Here is a 24707-nt window from a genome sequence, read left to right on the forward strand (position 1 = left end):
GAATCGAACTCAAGTCTCCCTTTTCAAAGGCATATGCTTTACCGCATGCACCAACTTGAATATAAATAAATTTGAAATATTAATTATATATATATTAAAGTTTCACGCATGCACCAACTTGAATATAATTAAATTTAAAATATTAATTATATAGATGTTGAAGGGTAATTATTTAGTTTGTGTGTATGGTATAAATATTAAAATTTAAGAGTAAAAGAGGTAAAACTGTTGCAATGTTAGAAATATCAAAATTTAAAAATGTGATGGAAATCATATTGAATAAAATTTAAAATAGAGGTGCTATAAGATTTTTGAATTTTAAATATGGTTTATAGATTGGTTTGAAATTTTTTTTGCAGACATAGCCAGGCCTGATCAAAAACCATGGGTTGAAGGGTAATTATTTAGTTTGTGTATATGGTATTAAATATACTCTATTAATAAATTTTATATAATATTAAAATTTAAGAGTAAAAGAGGTAAAATTGTTGCAATGTATACTGTGACCATGTATTAGAAATATCAAAATTTAAAAATATGATGGAAATCATATTGGATAAAATTTAAAATAGAGGTGCTTTAAGATTTTTGAATTTTAAATATGAGTTATAGATTGGTCTGAATTTTTTTTTGCAGACATAGCCAGGCCTGATCAAAAAACCATGCCCCATGCAACTTTCATAAATTAATTTATAGTTGACATTTTTAAAATTTTGCCTGTGATGCACTGAATACGGTTCCATGTCAATTCAGCGAAACTTTTATCGCGAATGTCGTTTATCGCGAATGGATTTTATAGCGAAACTTTTATCGCGAATCCATAATAGCGAATACTATTCCGCGAATGCAATATCGCGAAACAAATATCGCGAATTTTTTATAGCGAAACCTTTATAGCGAATACATTACCGCGAATACAATATAGCGAAACAAATATCGCGAATTTTTTATAGCGAAACTTTTATCGCGAAACCTTTAATGCGAATACATTACCGCGAAACTTTTATGGCGAATCAATAATCGCGAAAATTTTATAGCGAAACTTTTATCGCGAAACATTTTAAGCGAATACATTACCGCGAAACTTTTATCGTGAATCAATAATCGCGAAAATTTTATAGCGAAACCTTTAAAGCCAATACATTACCGCGAAACTTTAATCGCCAAAATTTTATAGCGAAATTATTATCGCGAAACCCAAATCGCGAAGACAATGTAGCGACAATTATTTCGCGAAACATATATCGCGAAGATATTATAGAGAATTTAATATCGCGGTAATTGCTAATAATGACTAATTTATTTTGAATCATTTTTTTATAATTATATTATTTGAATAATATTTTTTTAATTCACATAGTTTGTAATTTTCTTATAACCTTAAAAATTTTTTACAATGATTAATTAACTTCGACTGGTTTATGAAATTTGTTATTGAAATACACTTTTTTCGCTATCCTATCCTTTCCTTCGAAGTTCTTATTTTATAATAATCGCGCACAAGGAACTCAGCTTTATCAATATATTAATCATTGAGTTTATTAGTTAAATCTTGATATTTATTGGCGAAATTGAAATCTGGGTAGCATTCCTATTTATTGTCTGATGACTTAATATTTATAAATTTATCAATCAATTTTGGCCAGGGTTAGCAAGTCAGTCAAATGACCAATCAAATGACTAGATTTTGACGGGTCAATTGAACGGGAGAATATTTGACCTGGTCAAGTGGTCATATATTCTATAAGATCTGAATATAAAAATATGTTTGAAAAAGAAAAAACGATATAAATAAATGTGAAATGTGATCACAATGCTTATTGAGTTCCTAATATTAAGGAGAGCATTTTAATCATAGTGAATTAATGAAGTATGTAATATAATAAAAGAATTAGGCATACAAGGTGGTGATCAAAATATTTCAAGCTATATCATAAATTTCAGAAATAAAAGCGGCTTGTTTAATAGAAAATCATGGGGATAGCAGTAACTTCCATAAGAAACAATCAGATTTCAAACTCAAGCAGTGGAATTAGCTTTGACCACCATGGCCATTAAGAGAAGTGACATTACTAACAATTTCTAGATCTACTTCTTCTTCAGAAAGAAATTGGTCGATTTGTGTCAATAATCTTACTAAAACAGAAATCGATTGAAGATTTAGACAAAAAGAAAATTGATTAAAAAATATTAAAGAAAATGATGATATTCAATATAAAATAATATTTATTTGATTTTAACTATATTTGATCGGTCAAATGCACAACCGTGGTTTTGGCAGTCACTATATCAATTTTGAATGGCAATTCAAAAATAAATTACATCTAAGTAAAATAAGGGATTTCAATTTAAAATATTTATTAATTTTATTATTTTCAATCTTTATAGATATCTTTTTATCTTTTCTGTTTATTTGGGAAAGGGGGGGGCGTGATTTAGTATAATATCTCGGCATGAATCTCAATTAATTTAAATATAATATTTTGATTTGGGTTCTTATTGAATAAATAATTTTAAAATATAATTAAAAAAATAGCTACACTAAAAATTAACAAATAATTAATGACATATTTGATAAATTATAACTATTTTAAAAAAAAAGTATTGCCGAAATTTAAAAAAAAAAATTTTCTCGTCTGGCTGGTGCCATTCCCTTGGTTATAAATTATAAATATTTTCGCCATTCTTTCCTCTTTATTTCAGAGTCTATAAAATACAATAATAAAAATTTTGTTTGTTTTTATATTATAGGCTCAAATTTTTTATATTTGCATTATTTTTTGTGACAAAAATATAGGAAGGTCTACTTTGGTATAAAATTTAGCAAGCTACATACCAACTCATTCGTCAAGATACAGATTTTATGAGGGTATTAACAAATTCTTTTATATGTGATCTTTCTATACCACATCAATCCTACGATTAATATTTCAAAAATAACTACCTTTCGTCATGCAAAATTATTTTAAATTTCATATTCCTAGCCCTTGAGTCATATAGTTGTTTTCCCTTACAAATATGATCACTTTTGATGAGCAACATTATTAGTAAAATATTATAATAAATACTCAAGTATTACACTAAAGGGCAAATTTTAAAATGAGGATTACATTTACCTTTTATTCATTAAAGCATGTAATTTTTTTTATATTGGGATGTTTTTGTCTGATGTTTTTTTCCCATGGTTATTTTTAACCAGTCTTTGTCCAAATCAGTGATTCTTTTAAAATTTTACACTTCAGTTATATATTTAACAAACAAACTATTGGCTTAGACGATATGATATGACAATGCTCTACTTTTTTCTTCACATATTCAATAAATAAAAAAATCATTTTTTAAAAAACTTTTTTGATTAAATTTATTTTGTAAGGATATTTATTCTAAATGTGAATTAGATATCAAAAAATATGGCCTAAAGGGATCTATTAAAATAAGATAATACGCTATACCATTTCCTATTTTAACTTAAGAAAAGGACTGTGGAGAATATAATCAGGGGCTTGTATACTTATCTATAAATGATATCAACCCTCTCAAAACTTTTAACCACCTACCAAATAAAAATAATTAAAAAAAGAAAATACAATTCATCCCTTTCCAATTTTATTCAAATAATGATAATTATTTCATAACTAACTATCCTTCCTCTAATTTCAATGATGCTCCTCTAATGAGTTCTCAGTTCAAGTTACGATGGAAAAATAATTGCTTGAATTAATTTTGTTATATTATAGCTCTAAAATTTCTTAAGGTTCTTAATTATTTAAATATTGGCATTTTCTTAACTTTTTTAAATATACTATATTCTCATTTGATTAACAATGTAATTGAGCTTAGGTGGCTTCATGTCATGAATAATAAAAACTAAAATTAAAATACATCATTTTTTTTGGTTATATTTTTTAAAAAAATATTTTTATTTACCCGCGAAGAGTAAAAATTAAAAAATCTCGCTGAATAATAATAAATCTAAATTTTTTTATGAAAACTAGATTTAAGAAATTTACGTAAGAAATGTATATGAGATGTCTTACCTTTTCACTTATTACAAAGAACTTATAGATATTTTAAGTTATTTTCTCTAAAACATCCACCAATAATTTTAAAATCATTCTTCGCTAGGCTTTATTTTAATTGTATGCGGTTTTAGATGAAATAATTAAAATGCTAATGTAATTATAAACGATTTATTATTAATTATGGAGAATATGGTAAGAATAACTATTATCAGCTTGGATTTTACAGTTTATAAAATCGTTTTTAAATAAGTGTTCTGAATAATGGCGTAGACAAAGGGGAAGAGCTAAACTTCCCTCACTGGGAAATATGATTAATGACAACTTTCTTGTAAAAAACTCCTTCCATAGTCTAAAGAAAATTCTTATTTAAAAAACAACATAAAAAAATCTTACAAATCTAGGAATAAACAATACCATCATTTTATTTTATAATCCATTTTCACAATTTTTTTTACAAATTATAATTATAAAACGGAACGCTTCTCAGAGAGGTTAACTTAATATTACGTTATTAAACAATAGCTCAACCTATTCACTTGATGAAAATAATTAGCTATCCTAATTGTTTTAAATTTTACCATAATCAATCCTTCTCATTTTGATATAACATTTTCCAAAGTTGCCGCAAGTTATGTCATCTGTCGGAAAAGTTTCCAAGCTTAATTTTCTTTTGGCTAAAATATCGAGTATCTTTAAATCCTCATATTTTGAAATAGGAAAAAAGTTGATTTTATAAATAAATATAGTAATATTTTTTTAAGATATTTCATTTAATTTTTTTTATTATAATTGCTTTCTTTAGATTCTTTGTTTAATCTTATAATGTTTCAAATTTTTGAAATTCTCATACTTTTTGGTTCATACTTAAAGGTTTGCTATTGTCTATTTCGCTTATTAAAACTAGTTTTTGTTTATTGACTGGAAAAACTGATTGATGTAATACTAAGTAATAATCTGGCATTTCATATAGTAGAGCTTACCCAAAAATATTTGTTTGTTTTCGCATGTCGTTAATCTTGGCAATTTTATCTTATTTTGTCAGTAAAAACTATCTACCAAATGAATTGAAGAATCAATGTAATAATTATTGATTTAAATTCCAGATTTATTGCTTCCAGAAATTTGGTTGATTTTACGCTTTAATGGGTGATATAGATTTTATTTTTCTTATAACACGGTTGCCTTTTTGTGTGTGAAAAAAATGACTGAAGAATTAATAAATATTAGCGCAAACCAGCTATTTTCCATTCTATCAATAATGCCTGAATTAGGCAATTTTTCTTATTTTGCTAATAAACTTTTTCTTTATACTGTCTAAACGAATTAAATTATAATTAATAAGGAACATCGATAAAATTTTCGGAATAAATTATTTCAGTCGCTTAAATCATAGATTTGCCAAAATTTTGTTACTAATAGTTTTTTTCCTTTTACTAGCTATTATACTCGTTTAAGTACTCAATTGGTACTAATAAAGCAAGAAATATTCATATAATTTACAATTAGTTCGTAGAACTATACAGTCGCCAAATTTAACGGCGATGATATTAATTATATAAATCCTGTCTATGCCACTGTTCTGATACACAAGTTGAAGCGATAAAGAAATTGCTCAGAATTATCAAATTATTATGGTAATTATAGATATAAATATTTTAAACATGATATTTAAAGAAGTTCGAATATTATGAAAGAATTAAATAAAAATGTAAATATAAGCCTTCCTGATATTGGAATATCTTTATTTTCTTGATTTGGAACATTTTCTATTTATTTTCAAAAAATCCTAATTTATTTTAATTCCATTTTATTAGAAAAAATGAGTAAAAGTGCTTACAAATTGAGAAGGAGCGTTTAGCGGTGTTTTCATAAAAACTCCTGATTTAAATTGAACTGGTATTATTTTATAAAATGATGAAAACTATTATACGTTTTTTAATTTTTATATTGTTTAGTTAGACTTGTGAAATCAGCAAAAATAAAAAACTAAAATAACTGAAGATCTAATGATTTATTTCCATAATTTATTCTTCATAAATATTACAATGTAATCCAATAGAATAATTTGAATTTTTTTTTTGATAATCATAACTTTGCAGTTATTTCTATTTATTAAAATGCGAAAAGAAGAAAAAGAAGAGGTCAAAATATTCAAATAAATTAGTTACTATTTTATCAGAAAGTTATATCGATGTGCATTATCTAAAAATTATAATTAGGAGGCATTAATTATCAGTATAATCTTCTATAATTTTTAAAAATAATCTGAGAAAATCAATAAAAAATTCTTAGCTTTCTATATAATTTTTCATCTAGATTAGAAAAAAGGTATATCACATAATTTTCTTTAAATGACATAAAGCACACGGGGGGGGGGAGGGGGGGTTAACTTATTCTGTTAAAAACTTAACCCAAAATGTCCCCTCCATACTTACAACCATGAGTGAGTGAGGCCAGAAAGAGTAATGTATTTTGTATCACATCAGATAAATGTTACATGCTTATTAAATAAACAATACGTAATAAAATATTCTTAAAACATTTGCGTTTATGATTTAAGAAACTTCGGTTGGTAAATTGATATTGAATATATCAATTTCACTTAAAATGAATTCGTAATTTTCGAAGTCATGCGCTAGCTATAATAATTTCGCGCACATACATTCGCGGTAGAAAATTCGCTATAAAGAGATGGCGATTAAAGTTTTGCTATAAGTTTCGCTAAAATTTATTCGCGGTTTAGGTTTCGCGGAAATAAATTTGCGATAATGAGTTCGCGATCAAAGTTTCGCTATAAAGTATTCGCGGTTAAAGTTTCGCGGAAATAAATTCGCTATAACGAGTTCGCGATCAAAGTTTCGCTAAAATGTATTCGCTATAAAGTATTCGCGGTTAAGGTTTCGCGGAAATAAATTCGCTATAACGAGTTCGCGATCAAAGTTTCGCTATAATGTATTCGCGGTCAAGGTTTCGCGGAAATAAGTTCGCGATATTGTCTTCGCTATAAAAGTTTCGCGGAATTGGTTTCGCGATATTGCCTTCGCTATAAAATTCCTTCGCGATAAACGACATTCGCGATAAAAGTTTCGCTGTATTGACCTGATGCGACTGAATACACACCTAATATTATACATATTTCTGAATATTTCGGGGTAAATAGAACTTTAAATGCATCAAGTACCAATTCAATAGGAATAAGGTAGAACTTTAAATAGCAAGTACCCATTCAATAGTAATAAGAGATTTATTCAAATACTATTTTAATTTTTGAATTTACATATAATTTAGGGGTTTCAGAAAAGATAAGGGAGATATGGAAGGGACAAAGCACACTTTTGTAACACAAACTCTTATCTAGCAAGAATAGATTTTTAGATTATAAATTACAAATACAAATAAATAAAATTACTAAATATATCATTAACATATTTTATAAAAATAATGGAAAATTTTAGAATAACCCCAAAATAAATATAAATTTTTAAATAAAACCTCATAAGATAGGAAAATTTTGTATATTTACTCATAACTTCATAATTGTAGAATGTATGTTATTCATAACTTATTATAACATTTTTGATTAAATGTATAACCTTTTTGTTTTACTTATATATAATTTGACTAGGATTGAACCTCTATTATTTCTTAACTTAAACATATCTATTTAATAACAATTTCTTAAATTTAATTTTATATTTTGTATCTAAGTAATAAATCATTTGGTTTGTTTAAAATTTAAATTAGGATGAACATATTTTCAGAATGGTACTTTAATATGTATTCATGAATTTCATATAAATACCAGGAGCTCACCAGTAGAATCATAGGTAAATCAGATATTTATCCTTCATTTGATGATAATTTTGAAATTAGAAAGATTTAATTCTTATAAACCCCTTACATCAGACCTATTTTTCTGGATCAAAATTGTTATATTATAGGAATTAATAAATTAAAATATTGGTTATTGAATAGTAATATATTTTAATTTATATAGCATACATTCATTATATTTTTATTTTGTTAGGAATTCAAATTCAACTTGTATTACTTTTTATGAATTCAAATTTATCTTTTCAATTCAACTTTTTATTTTTGTAATTCAACTTATATTACTTATTATTTTTCGTAACCTTACTTTTTGTTTTTATATATATTCTAATTTATATTTATAGAAAATATATATATACCTTAAGAAAAGAGAAAGAAGTTAGTTAATATAATATATTTTTACTGACTCGCACCTCGCGCCATATCGTTAGTGGGGCACCATGCAAAGGAACATGTATTGTGCTATTAAACAAAAATGTATTTTTATTATTATTAACTTTATTATAACTATCTTTTTCATTTTACACTTCGTTTATATATATATTTTACAAATCAAAATTAGAATACAATATTAAAAAAACGAAAAACAAAAAAGTAAAATATTATAAAATATAAAAAGTAAGGTTACGCCATATAAAAAATAAAGTTATAAAATTAGATTATAAAAAGTTTAAATGCAAAAAACAAAAAGTAAGATAAAGAATTAGATTATAACGCAACATTCTCCCTCTTCTGATAATTTCATCGGAGAAGTCATAGAGAGTTTGTTGTCTAAGTGGTTTATCGTTTTGGTAATCAAGTTGTATTACAAATCATCATAACGTTGGCTTGTCCCAATCGTTAGTTTGTTTTAATCAATTTTGCACGTTGGTTTGTTTAAATCGCAAGCTTGATATCCTTATCGTAAGTTGTCTCCATTAATCATAGCTTGTTTGGTAGTACTCAGTTGTTATTATTATCATTTTTCAAAATTGTTATTTTCATCAATAAGTTGCGAATAATAAGAAATAATAGTTCATCATATTGGATATAAGAATAAATGAAGAATGATAAATCAATAAGATTGTTATATAATATTTTCAGCGTTTTAATTCTTTGCGTTTTAATATTTAATTTACTTTATGCACTTTAATATTTATTTTATATTTTAGTTACATAGTCTTTTAAATAAACAGGTTTTTGTTTAATTCGTACAGGTCTAGAAATAGGTGTTATATCGTTATTATCAGTAATTTTTATATTTTTGTCCACACTTCCCTCCTTAAAAGAATCCTTAGAGTCATAATTAATAATGGTATTAAAACAGTTTCTAATTCTTATTTGATCTAAATGTTTCCTCAAAATACCTTTCTCTGATTTAAAACATCATATCACTTTCTTTATGTGTGATTATACCTTTGCACCATTTATCATCACCTTGTACTTTATACCAAACAAAATCTCCTACATTAAATGTTCTATTACGTGGTAAAGTAACGTTTATCTTATTCTTCTCCTCCATCGGTTTTAATAAGTCCCATTTAATTCTAATATCTCGATTGAACATTCTTTGAGAAGGTGTAACACCTGTAGTATCATTACGCGTATTTCTGTAATTAAATAAAAATTTGCTAAGTGCGATATCTGGGTCAATTTTAATATTCCTTTTCATATGTGTTTTGAACGTTCTAACCATGCGTTCAACCTGGCCATTGGATTGCTGGTGATAAGCAGATGTAAGCACATGTTTAATACCAAAATTGTTGCAAAATTTTTCAAAATCGTTACTCGTAAAGTTAGTGCCGATATCAGTAACTATATTTTCAGGTATTCCATATAGCGAAATAGTTTTAAAGATTTCTTTTAAAGTAACATCCGTCGTAATATTTTTAACAGGAATAATAATTGGAAATTTGCTGTAGGCATCGACTATTATCAACCAATTTTTTGTGAAAAACGGACCCGCATAATCTATGTGTATCCTTTCAAACGGTTTGGTTGCCGAAACCCAAGGTTTTTATATCTTTATAGGATTATCATGATATATATTACAATCGTCACAACTTTTCACTTCCATAACGATATCATTATTTATACCAGGCCACCACATGTAATCTTTGGCTAATGATTTGATTTTTCCTGCTCCCAAGTGACCTTCATGTAATGACTGAGGTATATTTTTTCTCATAGAAGACGGAATTATGATTTTGTTGCTTTTGTAAAGACAATCCTTAATTATACTTAATTCCAATTCAATGTTTTTATAAATATTATTCATAATAGGCCTGTTGTTATTAATATCATTTATGACTTGTTTTAATTCAACATCTTTCAAAGTTTCATCTCGAATTTGATTAAAATTAATAGGTAAATTCTCATATTCATTTATTATGGTTATATTTTCAATAGTTTCATCATGACATTCTTGTGGTAATCTCGAGAGACAATCAGGAACAACATTATATTTACCGGCTTTATACTATATATTAAAATCATATCCTCCTAATGTAATATTCCACTTCTAAAGTCTTAAGGACATAGTGCTATTATCTTTAAGACCCTTGGTAAAAATGTGAACTAGAGGTTTATGGTCAGTAATAATTGTAAATTTTGTGCCGATTAAATATTCCTGGAACCTCTTTATAGCGAACATAATGGCGAGAGCCTCACGCTCAATATTGGTGTAGTTCATTTCAGATTTTAATAAAGTTCTCGACGCGAATGCTATAGGTTTTTCTTTACCGTCTTTTTCAATATGAAATAGTACAGCTCCTAAACCACATTTCGATGCGACAGTGGCTATCCCTATAGGTAATTTAGGGTTAAAATATGTCAAAGCAGGTGGAAGACTAATCAACTTCTTAAGATCAAAACTTTTAGAGTGTTTTAGGTTCCAAGCCCATTTTTCTTTGTTGACAATCTTATAAAGAGGATCGGCAATTTCTGCAAAACTGTTCAAAAATTTTCTATAGTAGCCAGCCATTCCCAGAAATGTTGATAATTCAGCAGCTGATTTTGGTTCTGGCATATTAATTATTGCTTCAATTTTGTCGTGATTAGCATGAATCCCCTTAGCGTCAATATCATGACCCAGGAACCTCACTTTATTTTTAAAGAACACAATTTTGTTAAAGTTAGGTATTAGCCCAAACGATGATATTCTATCAAACACTTTTTTTATGTTGTTAAGGTGGGCTTCATCGTTTTTTCCAGTTATAAGTAAATCATCAATATAAAATATGACGTCATCCATATCACCGAAGATTTGATCCATGATCTGTTGAAAAATTGCAGATGAGGTCTTAAGCCCAAAAGGAAGTCTAGTAAATTGGTAATATCCCTTGTGCGTAGATATGGTTAAAATATTTCTGCAACTTTTATCAATTGGTATCTGTAAGAAAGCATTTTTAAAGTCAATCTTCGTAAATTTCTTTCCTTCTGAAAGTTTAGCTATTAGATCAAAGTAAGGTTACGAAAAATAATAAGTAATATAAGTTGAATTACAAAAATAAAAAGTTGAATTGAAAAGATGAATTTGAATTCATAAAAAGTAATACAAGTTGAATTTGAATTCCTAACAAAATAAAAATATAATGAATGTATGCTATATAAGTTAAAATATATTACTATTTAATAACCAATATTTTAATTTATTAATTCCTATAATATAACATTCTCCCTCCTACAAGCCTTCCCATAATTTCATCTAAGAAGTCATAGAGAGTTTGTTGTTCAAGTGGTATATCGTTTTGGTTGTCAATGTTGCATAAGTCACTAATCGTTGGCTTGTCCAAATCGTTGTTTGTTCGTTTTTGTTTAAATCGTGAGCTTGATATCCATATCGAATGTTTTACAAATCGTGACGTTGTTATTATTATCATTTTTCAAAATCGTTATTATCATCAGTAAGTTGCGAATAATAAGAAATAATAGTTCATCAAAATATAAAAATAAATGAAGAAAGATAAATCAATAAGATTGTTATATTTTTCGCGTTTTAATGACTTTATTTTTTCGCGTTTTAGTATTTAATTAATTTTTGCGTTTTAGTATTTAATTTATTTTTATTTATTTTCAATCTCCGAGGTTAAAATATGCAAATAAAATATTATTCACATTTCCCTCTCTTTAAATATAAAATTTAAATTTCACACCCTAGTTTTAATTCAAAAAGTGTTATTTTTAATAAAAGTTCTTCATAAGATAATTTTTAGAAATGATCTCATCACATCATTTAAATATTTATCTAAAATGAAGATGTAACATAACCACTTATCTTCAAAAGCTTTATTTCAAAAACATTTTTATCATATTAAGTATTACTTATAAGGGTTATTTAAATCAATCCCTTTAATTCATATGTTTTTAATTACATTTTAATATATTTAAAATTAAAGTTTTATCTTCTTGTTTAGGATTTTTAATGGTTTATATTTAATTATATCTAAGAATTTATCTTTAAGTTTAGTTGTTAATTTACAACAATTGGTCATCATTCAAGAAATCAAAAAATATCAATATTTCACTAAGAATTTAAGTAAATAATTTTTTAAAGGCTTTTTGTGTGGTCTATATCCGTTATGATTTTACATTTTAGTATCAATATTTCACTAAGAAATTATAAATAATTTTTTAAAGGCTTTTTTTGTGTTCAAATATATCCATTATGATTTTACATTTTAGTGATTTTAAAAATTTATAACATGCCTTTATCCTGGCATAAAATCTTAATTTATAATAACTTTTCTTCTTACGTGGATTAGAATAATAAGTAATCATCATTGGTCTCACAAAATAGAATTCATAACCTATCGTTCAACTTCCATATCAGTTCTTTCTAGGTTGTCACATTAGGTTAGGTGCTGGTTATCATATTCCAGTCCAACATCCAGAGCCAGGACACCATGAAGAAAGAAGCTTTTTGCATGAAAGAACGTGCTAAGGTTTGATTCTTGGTCATCTCAGTAGATTAGGCATTGGTCATATCAATAGATTAGGCAGTCACAATAGATAAGATAGTCATCTCAATAGGTAGTCATCCCCCTCCTTTAAGGCCTGGCGTACCATAGGTTAAGCAGTCTCTATAGGTTAGATAGTCATCTCAGTAGATTAGGTAGTCATCTTTTTCTAGTCCACCACCCAGAGCCAAATAATTTAAATATTTTAGTATCCTAACTCTGGATAATAAAAAATCCATAGTCTGGAAATTTTTTACAAAAGAATTAGAGAAATTATTACTGCTCTAAGATATAAAACTGCATTTGAATTCGAATAATATCAAAAAAAATGCTAAAGTACAATAGATTTAACAACAGACATGTTATATCTTGACAGCATTGATCCATACCCGGATGCCCGTTTTCAAATTTGCAATTCCAATGATAATAATAACAATAATTCTACGCATATGAAAACCTTGAAATTAAATATCCCAACACGTTGGCATAGTATATTAATTATGCTAGAAAGCATATCTGGATTAAATAGGAATTTAATTAATAATGTTTTGAAAAGAATTGGGAAGCACTTTCTCAAATTATCAAATTATGAAGCTGATCTGGTAGAAGAACTATTAGCATTTCTTTCAAAATTTAAAGAAACTGTCGAATTTCTTTCAGTACAAAAAGGGCCTACTTTAAACTTGGCGTTACTTTTTAGAAGTGAAATTGAAACACATTTAATAGTAAATGATAGTGATAGTTCTGAAATTATTTCACTTAAGGAAAATATGCTAAAAAAACTTGCGTTACGATCTCCGGTTTGTAATCTGCAAGTAATATTATATAAGTATATTCTTTTATTTTTTATTTAAAATTATCTAGGTATTGGCTTCTCTTTTAGGTTCAAGATTTTAATTGTGTCGAAGTATTTAATAGAGCAAAATTGCTCAACTTCAGAATTTATAATAAAACATATTAAACTTATAGAGAATGATGATAATCAGGTTGTAAATATAGCTAATGAGGATGAAGATGAATTATTAAATTCAAGTTATTAGACAAAATTGGCAAATAAACATTCATCATATATAAATTATGATTCCAAGTTAGGTGACTTAGAACAAGAATGCCACAGTTTTCTTGGAAAACAACATTCACAAGATATCGACGTTCTAAATTTTTGGAGAGAAAAGAAGAGTGAACTTCCCAATCTTTCCAGGCTCACCAAAAAAATTCTTTGCATCCCGGCGACTAGCAAACCTAGTGAAAGAGTTTTCTCTACCACTGGATTGACGTTAAATTCAAGGAGATCATCATTGTGTCCCAAAAATTTAATTAAAATAATTTTTATACATATAATAATAAAATTACGAAATCGATTTTGGATATAATAAGTTTTCTATTAAATGAATAATATTAAAAAATATGCCGAGATATCTATAGAATAGTGTATATTTATTTGTTTTTTTTTAAATTAATAAGCAATTAAAAAAAATTATCTTATAAAAATGTATACATGCGCCGATTTTATTGACGGCGGCGAAAAAGCGGCGCGCCCCCGGCCGTCGATTAGATTTTTTTAAAATTACGCCAGCCGCCGATATTTCATCGGCGCACAGGTCTAGGTATAAGTAATCAGTAAAATTTAATAAATAATATTGGTATTATCAAGTAAATGCTTTAAATTTATTTTTACTTAAACCATAGCATTTAGTTTTAATGGATTAAACCTGGCCTGAAGGGATGAGGGGGAAACATTCTGCCTTATTGTTATTTTTTTGCGCATTCTGTTTATAAAAGTGTGCGAGATTCTCTTCAGAATCTGTTTTTAGTGAAGCTACAGTTACTATCGCCGCAAGCTGACCTCTGATATATTGGAAATATTGGTATTTCTAAAAACAAATCTTCAATATATTAATGTTAAATATTATTTTAAATATTTATTTCAAATTTCATAATATAATTTTTTTATTACTTATTATGTCTATAGATTAATGTTATTACTTATTATATAAAAGTGATTTAACAATAAAAATATTTTATATACTTTTAGAATTGCAATTGAATTGAATATAAACTATAACTGATCATTATAATATATTTAAATGACGTAAGTTATGGTATAGTTAAATTACAGATGTTATACTAATAAAAAGTATATTAAAAATTAAAACCATTGGTATCTTTACAGAATACAAAATTAGATATGATATCGAATCGGTAATCGGCCGAAGCAATTTCATATCGGGAATATCGGATCGGCCTCCAAGTGGTATCGATACACCCCTGAAAAATATATATCCAAAATGATTTTAATTTGATAATCAACTATCTTCTATAAAAATTTTTAATAACAATTATCGAAGAGAGACTTAAATATAGGTATTATTATGTTAATAATTATAAAATAAAAATGTATAATATACTTTAATATGTTTAACAAAGTTTGTAAAGGAGTTTGTTGAACCTTTAATAACTTTTTTACTTGTGCAATTTTGACATTCAGCTTATACCTTGTTCTTTTTCACATGAATTACTTTATAAAATTTTCCATCTAGAATTTTAAGATTGGGATTTGATTCAGGAGAACCTATCTCCATAATTTCATCTTCACTACTATGATTGTTAAACATTCTACAAATTAAAAAATATTACATATAAAATATATGCTTCTCTTATTTAGTTTTGGTGTTGTTTATTAATCTATCTATCTTTGTGACCTGTAAAATTTCCAACTAATTTTGGTTATTAATATATTTAAAATATAGCGGGAAAAAATAAAGAAAATAATACAAGATTTCACGAAGAAAATAAAGTTACATTGTGTGATATGTAAATGTTTTAAACATGAATATTAAAAAGAATTTGTATCTGTATCTTTTTAAAGAAAATGAAAAAGATACAAGATTAATAAAGGATCTTAGATAGATACTAGTATCTTATTAAAAATGTCAAAAAGATACTGAGTACAAGATACAAAAGGATCTTGTATCTTAGATGCAAGTATTCGCGGTACTGCCCAACTCTGGAAGAGGGGCTTAAAAGTTAGTTGGCCTATTCCTTATTTAGTTATTTAGATTATTTTAAAATTTAAACAATAAATTTATATACATATTTTTTTTAAACATAAACTTAAGATGATCTTTATTCCTTCTTGGATGATCGAATGCCTGTCCATTTTGGGGATCATTAGTATCATTATTCTAACTTTCACACTCATTAAAAGCTTCCATCTCTTACACATCGTTCGAAAAAATATACTTTCAGCCGGAATATATTTCTTCATACTCATTCCTATCCTCATATTTCAGGTAGATTTGAAAAATTTTTTTTAATGAATTGATCCATATTTGATAAGATTTGTAAGATTTACTCTTAATCCCGAAAAATTCTAAATATATATTTTTAAAAAATTTTCAATCATCCGAACCTTTTATTACTCAATTCGAAACTAACCGTTTTGGAAACCTCAACTGGAACCCAGTGAAACAGGTTTTAATTAGCCCCATGGATTTATCAATTACACGGTTTAAAAATTACAAAAAGCTATAATCAATCGCCTAATTTAATGACTACTGGTTTAATATAATCCAAAATAGTTTTTTTTAGTTATGAGCAGGCTTGGTTTTACAAATCATTCGTATTTTATTTTTTAAATTGGTAAAATATCTTATTAATTATCCTCTTTTTGCTCAATATATAAATTAAAGGGAATACTATTGTTTTTTGTATAAAAAACTGTGAAATAGAACGAATCACGTTACTTTTATTTTAACCTTTAAGTGATCATGTTAAAAAAAATGAGATCCGCATGGTTGAAAAGGGTAACTTACCAATTATTGGCTCGACTTTATATCACTCTCTGGAAACTTTGCTGACACCTCGTTTTTGGATTAACATAAAGTGTAATAATTTGTCATATCTGTGTACCATAATTGTTAAAAGATACTTTTCAAATACAGATACGATTTTTCCAGGATATATTAATATGAAAATTTTTTAAAATTAAAATCATGTGAAGTCTGTTTAACACCAAAATTAAAAATCTATTGTAAAAACCAGGGACCCGGAGTGAACCGTTAAACCGTTATAAATATCTGAACCGCAACCGAACCGATATAATTATTTTTTGAAGGAGTAAAACGAACCTTTATAAAAAAACGGTTAAACCGGTTCAAACCGGTTCAGTTTTTATATTTTAGAAATGATATAATTTGAATATCCAGAATTATATAAACTTGCTCTTATAGTACTGGCGGTTCCCGAAACACAGTTTCTGTAGAAAGGGCTTTTTCGGTGCTAAAATTTGTGTTATCGTCACAACAAACAAAAAGGAATCCATTTATATTAGAAAATATATAAAGTTTTATTAATTGATAGATATTTAACTTTCATATAATGTCCATTTGTTATAATTTCGTTATATCGACAATTTATATCAAGGTAAGTTATAATAATAGTAAAAAAATATAATATTAGCAAATCACAATTATATAAAGTCATTAATTCTTGCTATTTTTTTTTGATTGAGATTCAAGTTTCCTTTTAGCGCTAACATTATAATAGGCAACAAAATGGCCAAAGTCTATACTATGCATAGGATTTTCAATTACGGGGTTTCGGATATTGAAAAAATAAAGCTGATATAATTGTATTTTACTATGTTTATGGCTAATCGTTGGCGTAGGTAGAATCCCTAGTTGGAATCTTCGGTCCTAGCAGAGATCCGTTTTCCTAGCTCTTTAAAGAAGTCTAGGGCATGAGAGCGTAACGACGTTAAAGTAGTGGCGATTAATGGTATAATTGGCGGGAAGAGATGGCGAATATTTAGCTAGTTTATTCGCCTCGGCATCTAGTATGGCATCTATATTTATATTGGAAGGGGCAAGAGGATCGATGCATGACAAATCCCAAGTTAGGAATTCCCCCCTCTTCCAAGGGATCATAGTCGAACCATAGGGCCGCTTACCATCGAAATTGTAAAGGCCAGTAGGTTCGAGGGTTGATGGGATGCCGACGGATTTTAAGGCCCTGGTAATGGTATCATTGCATTTTGAATGCCTAATGAATATGTCTTTACAGCGCTTGCAGTGTAGAGAGTTAGGCCTTTGGAGTTGACCGATGTTTGACAGAGGATACAGTGATAAGGTATTACCATATCGCAATTCAGTCTAAGACCGATGGCTTGACGTAGCTCGTCATTGCTTAGGAGCTGGTCAAGGTTTCGGGATGGGAAGGCCTCAATAAATTCGTATCCACTACCTTCGGAAATGGAGAAGAGTAGAGAATGGTTCTCTGGTTGGCTCCTCGATTTAAGGAATGCAACGGAGTTGCCAACTAGAGGTTTATCCCAATCCTTTTGTAATGCCGACGATGGAGGATCGACTAATGGGAGGGACTTCCATAGATCAAATAATATATTTAAAAATGAGTTATTTTGAATCTTATATTTTTTTATATATAATTCATATGCTTATAATAAAAATAATTAGAAAATGGTGTTGCTTCAATAAAAAAAAAATTCTAACCGTAATGAACCTTTATAATTAGCTGAACCGAACCTTTATAAATTTCTTCTTAAGAACCGTAACCAAAACGTAACCATTATAATTTTTTACATACTGAACCGTATAACGGTTCCTAAAAATTCAAAGAATTAAATCGAACAATTTTTATTCAGCTTGATATTCTTATTTTGAGTATAAAATAATATTCTTTGCTTCTATTAATAAATTATTTGGTTTTTATCATTGAGACATCCCCAATTAAACATATTTTTAATCATACTAAAAATTCTTTCAACTGGGACGCTGGAAGTTTTTATAAAAAAATGGTATTAATATAACTTAAAATAATTTTATATTATTTAATCTTATTTGAATGATTCTTACATTTTATTCTAACCTTTAAACTCATTTTCTCATTTAATGAATGACATAGATAGTTCATTCTAGGTTTAAAACTGGCTGGTTAAAAATTTAAGCATTAGCCACAGAGAAGCTTCCTCCTGTCCTAAACATGACCTTTAAATTTGTTTCAAATGCCCCCTCCCCCAAATATGGTTCCTAGTCACATATCTGTATTTATTTAAAATTTATTTTGTTATTTCATAATATAGCATATTATAAATTTAAGTAAAAATATATGAAAAAAAAACAAAAAGAACAAAACTAATTAATCAAATAATTGCAAAACAATAAGTAAGGAAGGCTAAACAAAAGTTTTAAAAAATGGGCGGGTAAGAAAAATTTTTTGCAGGTTAAAAAAAAATTTTTTTTAAATTTGAAAAGTTTAAAACTTTCAGAAGTTTCAATTTTAATGAAATCGTAGTTAAATTTTTAAAATTCTAGAATTATATTTTGGACATTTTTATTTTTAAATTAAAATAAGTTATGTCTTCTTTTTCGACAAAGTTTCAAAAGTTTGCTAATCGAATTTTTTGATATATTGGACACAGCCCAAACAAAACGAAATATTTTTAAGCAAATATTTTATGAGTTTATATTTTTTTTAATTTTATATATTATACTTACATTGATTTCTTTTATTTTTTAACACCTCTGCTTATAAATAAAAATTATTATCAGTTTACTATTTTGTTTTGATATGATTTTAGATTCTTCTAATTAGTAAATTGAATGACGAATCTAAAATGAAATATACTCTAATCGTTTTCCCATTGATTATATCGATTCTATTAATGCTAACGTTATCTTTTGCATCGAAGCCACAAAATCCTTGTAAGCAAAATTCAAATTGGTTTTATTTTAAATGTTAATTTTGTCTCTTAAAAATTTATGTCTGTATTTTCAGGGCTATAGTCGGAGAGGGGGGGAGTGAATTTTAAATGAATTAACAACCTCTTATAAAAAAAATTCTAAAAATAGGGTGAAATACTTCTTTCAAAAAAATTGAATTTTTTTATAATAGTATTTTAGCATAAGATTAATATTTCTTATCATGAAATAAACATAAAATATTTTATAAACAAAATATGTAATATATTAATGTAATTGAATTTACATTTTTGTTTCTAAGAACTAAACCTTTCCTATTTAAATTGGGTCAACTCCAGTATAAACCGAGAATATCTGACCGTCGACTTTCGCTAATATTTGGTGCTCGCCTCATTGCACTATCCAAAGAGGATGGAGATATTCATCACATTGCTATTGTGTCTATTTTCCGAAGAATCATATCCAAAATTATTTGCTTGCAGTTGAAATTAAAACTTGATTATTTTACTACCCTATCAATTATGCTTTATAGTATTCCAGCAGGATGTGAGGCTGCGTCACATGCCATCTGCTAGATCAATCTAACAACACTTTTTAAATTGGATTTTTAACTCTCTTAAGAAAGCACTTCATTCCTTTCTTCTGTAAAACATTCCATGAATATTCCACTTATATATCTGCCTGCTATTACTAACCATTCTATTTAAAGTTTCATGAAACAACCATATAACGACAAGGAATACAAGGGAACCATTTGTGCCCAGCTACCTTTGTGAGGCAATTTGCACCATCATATACAACATCAACAACAAATGCCATGTCCTTTAAAACATATTGTATCTAGATGACGGGACAGTCTCAGGACCATATTATGAATTGATTAAAATTCCATTTATCATTTCTGGTGCCAGGGAGATTTTTAAAAATTCAATCGGAAGCTGGCGGTGAGTCACTTTTTAGCCACTATCTAAGGCGGCGTGAATTAATGCAACTTTTTTTAAATAATATACACATTAAATTAGTACTTTTATAAATGCTAATTAATTTTTTAAGAAATTTAAAAAAAAAATTATTTTATTCTTTATCAGAAAAAAAAATTAATTGTAGATTCAATTTTGTAATTTATAGTTATAATGTGTTTTTTTTTCAATTTGCAGTATACGCTTGAATTCAACGTCGACCCAGCGATAGAGGAACCCTTTCACTATATGTTCTGGTTGCTAGAACACAGAATTTTGTTGGCTAGCATGGAAAGATATGGAAGTTCAATCCTTTTTCCTTTCCAAAAATTTAAAACATATATCAATATTAGAGGTCTTCAAATGGCAAAATTTTCAGGTTCGGCCCGGTGGGAATTTAGTTCTGGCCTAGCAAAATTTTTGCATTAACCGATCTGATTTTGTTGCTACCTTGCCAGCCCCGGTTTTTAAATACAATGCCTAAACCAAAATATATGTTGTTGAACACTACAATTATTTATCATAATGTGGAGTAGTTAATTAAAACAAAAATACTTATATTACCTGCAAATTACCAACAGGAAATCCTAACGCTAATTTTTTGAGCCTGAGTTATCATTATAATTAAATGAGACTCTCTCTGACATCTGAAAAGAAATACTAAATTCTAGGTAGGGCAGTAACGTCACTTGGGGGCACATAGTGGCTCGACTCCCCTAAATTTTTTTTAAAAAAAGAGGTCTGTATCAAAATATTAGCTAAGAAAAAGTTGTCATTTTGGAAATATTTTAGATAATTTCAAAAAAAAAATTTGCTATAAATTTAATTGTTTTTTTAAAAATTTTGAAAGAAATATTACACTAGATCGAATTTATCGTTTGAAAGTTTAAGATACGGTTTTCCAATTCTTTTTAAAACATTATTAAGCCTATTTTTATTAGCTCTGGAAATGCTTACTAGTATATATAATATATAGCTCATCTGGTTCGGGCATTTCATTTTAATTACATTTAAGTGTTATTAATGTGAATATAATCACTGGAATCGTAATGATCGGTGCTATCAAGATCAAACATATCCAAATTGTATATATGAATTTTTTTTGATCTGCTTCACACTCAAATTCAACCTTCGCTCATTTATATTAAATTCTTATTTAATTTTGTCAATTAATGTAAGAATGGATGGTCTTACCTATATATTTTTGAGTGACGCAAAGAGTTCCTAGGGGACCATGATATTTATCACATGTTCGAATAAAAATATATTAGCCTTTTAATATTATATTATCTAAACATAATATTTAAAAAAATAATTTCGCGCTGGCTTCAATTAAAAAATCGGCGGCGTGTTATTGAAGGCACAAAGCCTGGCGGCGAAACGCTCTATTTATACATAAATAAAAGAAAATAATGATTTTAAAAAATACTAAATTTCTTGGTTCGATTTTGTAGAGTCTAATTTGCTTGGAAGTTCGATGCAGCAAAAAAAGCGGCAATTTGAAAAACTGCGTCCTTATGGAATTTATATCAAATTTTTGAAGATATATCTCGATTCAAAAATAATGAGATTATTATTTCAATTCTATACAAGAAAAAATAAATTATATCTAAAAAAAATCATGATATACAAAAAAATTTTGAATTGTGATTTAAAATCCGATCTTAAGACACAACCTTGTAATATATTTTAAATTAAAATAATTTTTAAAAAATGACTTTTTAGGATACTTTTCTTGTACCTTATTTAAAAATAAAGGGTGGTTTGGTTTGCGAAAAGATTTGTGCACCCTATTTCTGGAACTATTTCCATCTTTGCGCGAATACTTTAATGTGTCCTATGATTGCCGTCACCCCCTTTCTGAAAATGACGAGGAAAGACAAATGACTTCGTCCTTGGATCTAATCAATAGCCATGCTACTAATGATAACCTTAATTCGAGTGTTGTTATCAACCAATCCATAAATTCCACAAGTTACAATGATAGTTATTTAAACATAAATAACACAAGAAATAACGAATACAATCATTACAACTATCAATTGCTGACTGGGCACGCCAACTCCGAAAGCACACCTCAAAATCAACGAAACAAGTTTATAAGCTATATAATATATACAGGGTTCTGCATTCCAAAAGGGAAAACGTCAGACACCAAAAGGAAAAAGTCCCAAAGGGTTAAGAAAAGGTCAGATTAAAAAGGGGGGAAAGTCAATCAAAAAGATATTTGTCTTTTTTACCTTCCCATTTCTTTTTTTGTATAATTTTTTTATCATCTATGTCTTCCTTCTTTAATACCTTTTTTTTTGTCGTTCTTAATCATTCTTTTCTCTTTATTTGTCATTTTCCTATTTTCCTCAATTCATTTACTTTTTAAATATTCTTAAATTGTTTTTATTTTTCTTTATATATCTTTTAAAGGAGAAGTTTAAGCTAATTTAATTAAAATATTAAAACAACTTGAATTGTAGTCTAATAAATTAATTTAACAAGATTTAAATTCTTTATTCAATATCCTTCAAATATTATAAATACACGAATCAAAATAACTTACAATGTAAAAAATATAAAATTATTCATAATAAAATAATAAAAGTAATTACTTTTATAATTAATAGCTTGTAACTAGTTACTTTTCAAATTCGTACGAATAATAAAAACATTCAATTTGATTCGAAAATAAAATTTTTTCCAAATTTCAAAAATCGTAAAAGTGATTTATTGATGTGGGCAAAAAAGTAAAAAGTTCCGCAAGGAACTTGTTAATTACCTAAGAATTTTAACAATTAGTTTAGAATATTTACAAATAATTCGATCGAATAATAGATGAAAATTATTTGACAGATAATATATTTTCATTATTTGTATTCGTAAAATATAAATTTACCAAAAACAAAATTTATGCATATAAAGTTTTCAACGTAGGAACTTGTGTTTTGGCCTTTTTTTGTTATACCTTTCAATTATATACATGATAAATTTAGCAAAATTAAATGTCTTATGGGTTAGAACATTTCTTAATATTATTGAAACTTTTCCCATATTTGTGGGCCTTTTACTTTTTCAATGAAAATTAAACATATTTTAACTTTCACAGATCATCACCCGCCACCTTAAAATCGTTGATATTTCATCCTTATTCAGGCATTCACAATTTTAACAACTCCGCCGATGACCATAATTATAAAACGGAAAATGGAAATAAGCAGCAATGTTATCACAAAACTATAAACTATTGTGATAATCAGGATAATCCGGGTGGGTCGTCGAATGCTCATTTTAACATTAATTTACATGCAAACGCCGAAAATCGTCGTCTTTCGCGCACGAAGGAAGAATTTAGTGGGAGGGATAAAACATCAAAGTTATTTCCTTCGTATGTCAGCATATTTTTGCCTGATTGATATAACCATGTAAAATTCTAACTAAATAGATAACTGCAATATACATGATGTAAATTTTGGCGCAGTTGCTAACCTACCATCGTAACGCGTCATGTACTCTAATAACCCATTTTAATTTTAATCAGATTGGATAAGAATCTAAAATAAAACTTTGCAAATTATCTTTGAAGAAGTCATTTATCGAATTTACCAAGTCAGAACTTTGGTTTAAAGAAAAAAATACGATATATTTAGTCAAATCATTTTAGGTATTTGTTTTAAAAAAAATAGTAATTTATTATCATACCTAAAATCTCATTCACACCAGTGTTAATTTGTTGTCATAAAAGATAATTTTTTGTATCAATTATGTTACTGTTGTTATTATTGATATCAAAATAAATTAAGTGCATTTTTTTTTATTGTGAATTTTTCGATATTTTACATCGTTATAAATAAAATGTTTATATATAACATAAATTACAATTTAACAATCGAAATATTATGCAGAGTAAGAATAAATAACAAGGGCAACAATTTTATGGTCATTTTATCCATGCTTGGTCTATTGTAAATTCCGAAATTTATCAGTGACAAAGCAAAAATTTGACTAAAATTTTTTTGGTTGATTTTTTGTAATTAATTACATGTTTATTTTTACTTTAAATAACTCAAATTTTAATGCCTTATACATGACATTAATATTGTATGTTGTTTTATTTTCTCCACTTGATTCTTTTACAGGGATTTATTTTCTTGTGTTTATAAAATGAAAGTATAAAAGTACTTCATAAATATAAATTTTTAAACCCAGCTCTATCCATTTTTTTATAATTTCAGGCGTTTCGAGCCAATT

General features: G+C 27.2%; 1 protein-coding gene across 1 annotated transcript in view; it reads left to right on the plus strand.

The window, feature by feature from the left end:
* Positions 1–24098, plus strand: part of LOC135922534 (transmembrane protein 185B-like) — a 45530-nt gene extending 21432 nt beyond the window's left edge. The window contains exons 5-8 of the mRNA XM_065456911.1: positions 15910–16083; positions 19389–19512; positions 22227–22563; positions 23566–24098. Coding sequence (XP_065312983.1) covers positions 15910–16083; positions 19389–19512; positions 22227–22563; positions 23566–23872 — 942 coding nt within the window. The 3' untranslated portion in view covers positions 23873–24098. The remainder of the gene's footprint in view (positions 1–15909; positions 16084–19388; positions 19513–22226; positions 22564–23565) is intronic.
* Positions 24099–24707: the final 609 nt, after the last annotated feature.

The sequence above is a fragment of the Gordionus sp. m RMFG-2023 genome, chromosome 1 (assembly GCF_954871325.1).
Source record: "Gordionus sp. m RMFG-2023 chromosome 1, tfGorSpeb1-WG-v2, whole genome shotgun sequence".
NCBI lineage: Eukaryota > Metazoa > Nematomorpha > Gordioida > Chordodea > Parachordodidae > Gordionus > Gordionus sp. m RMFG-2023.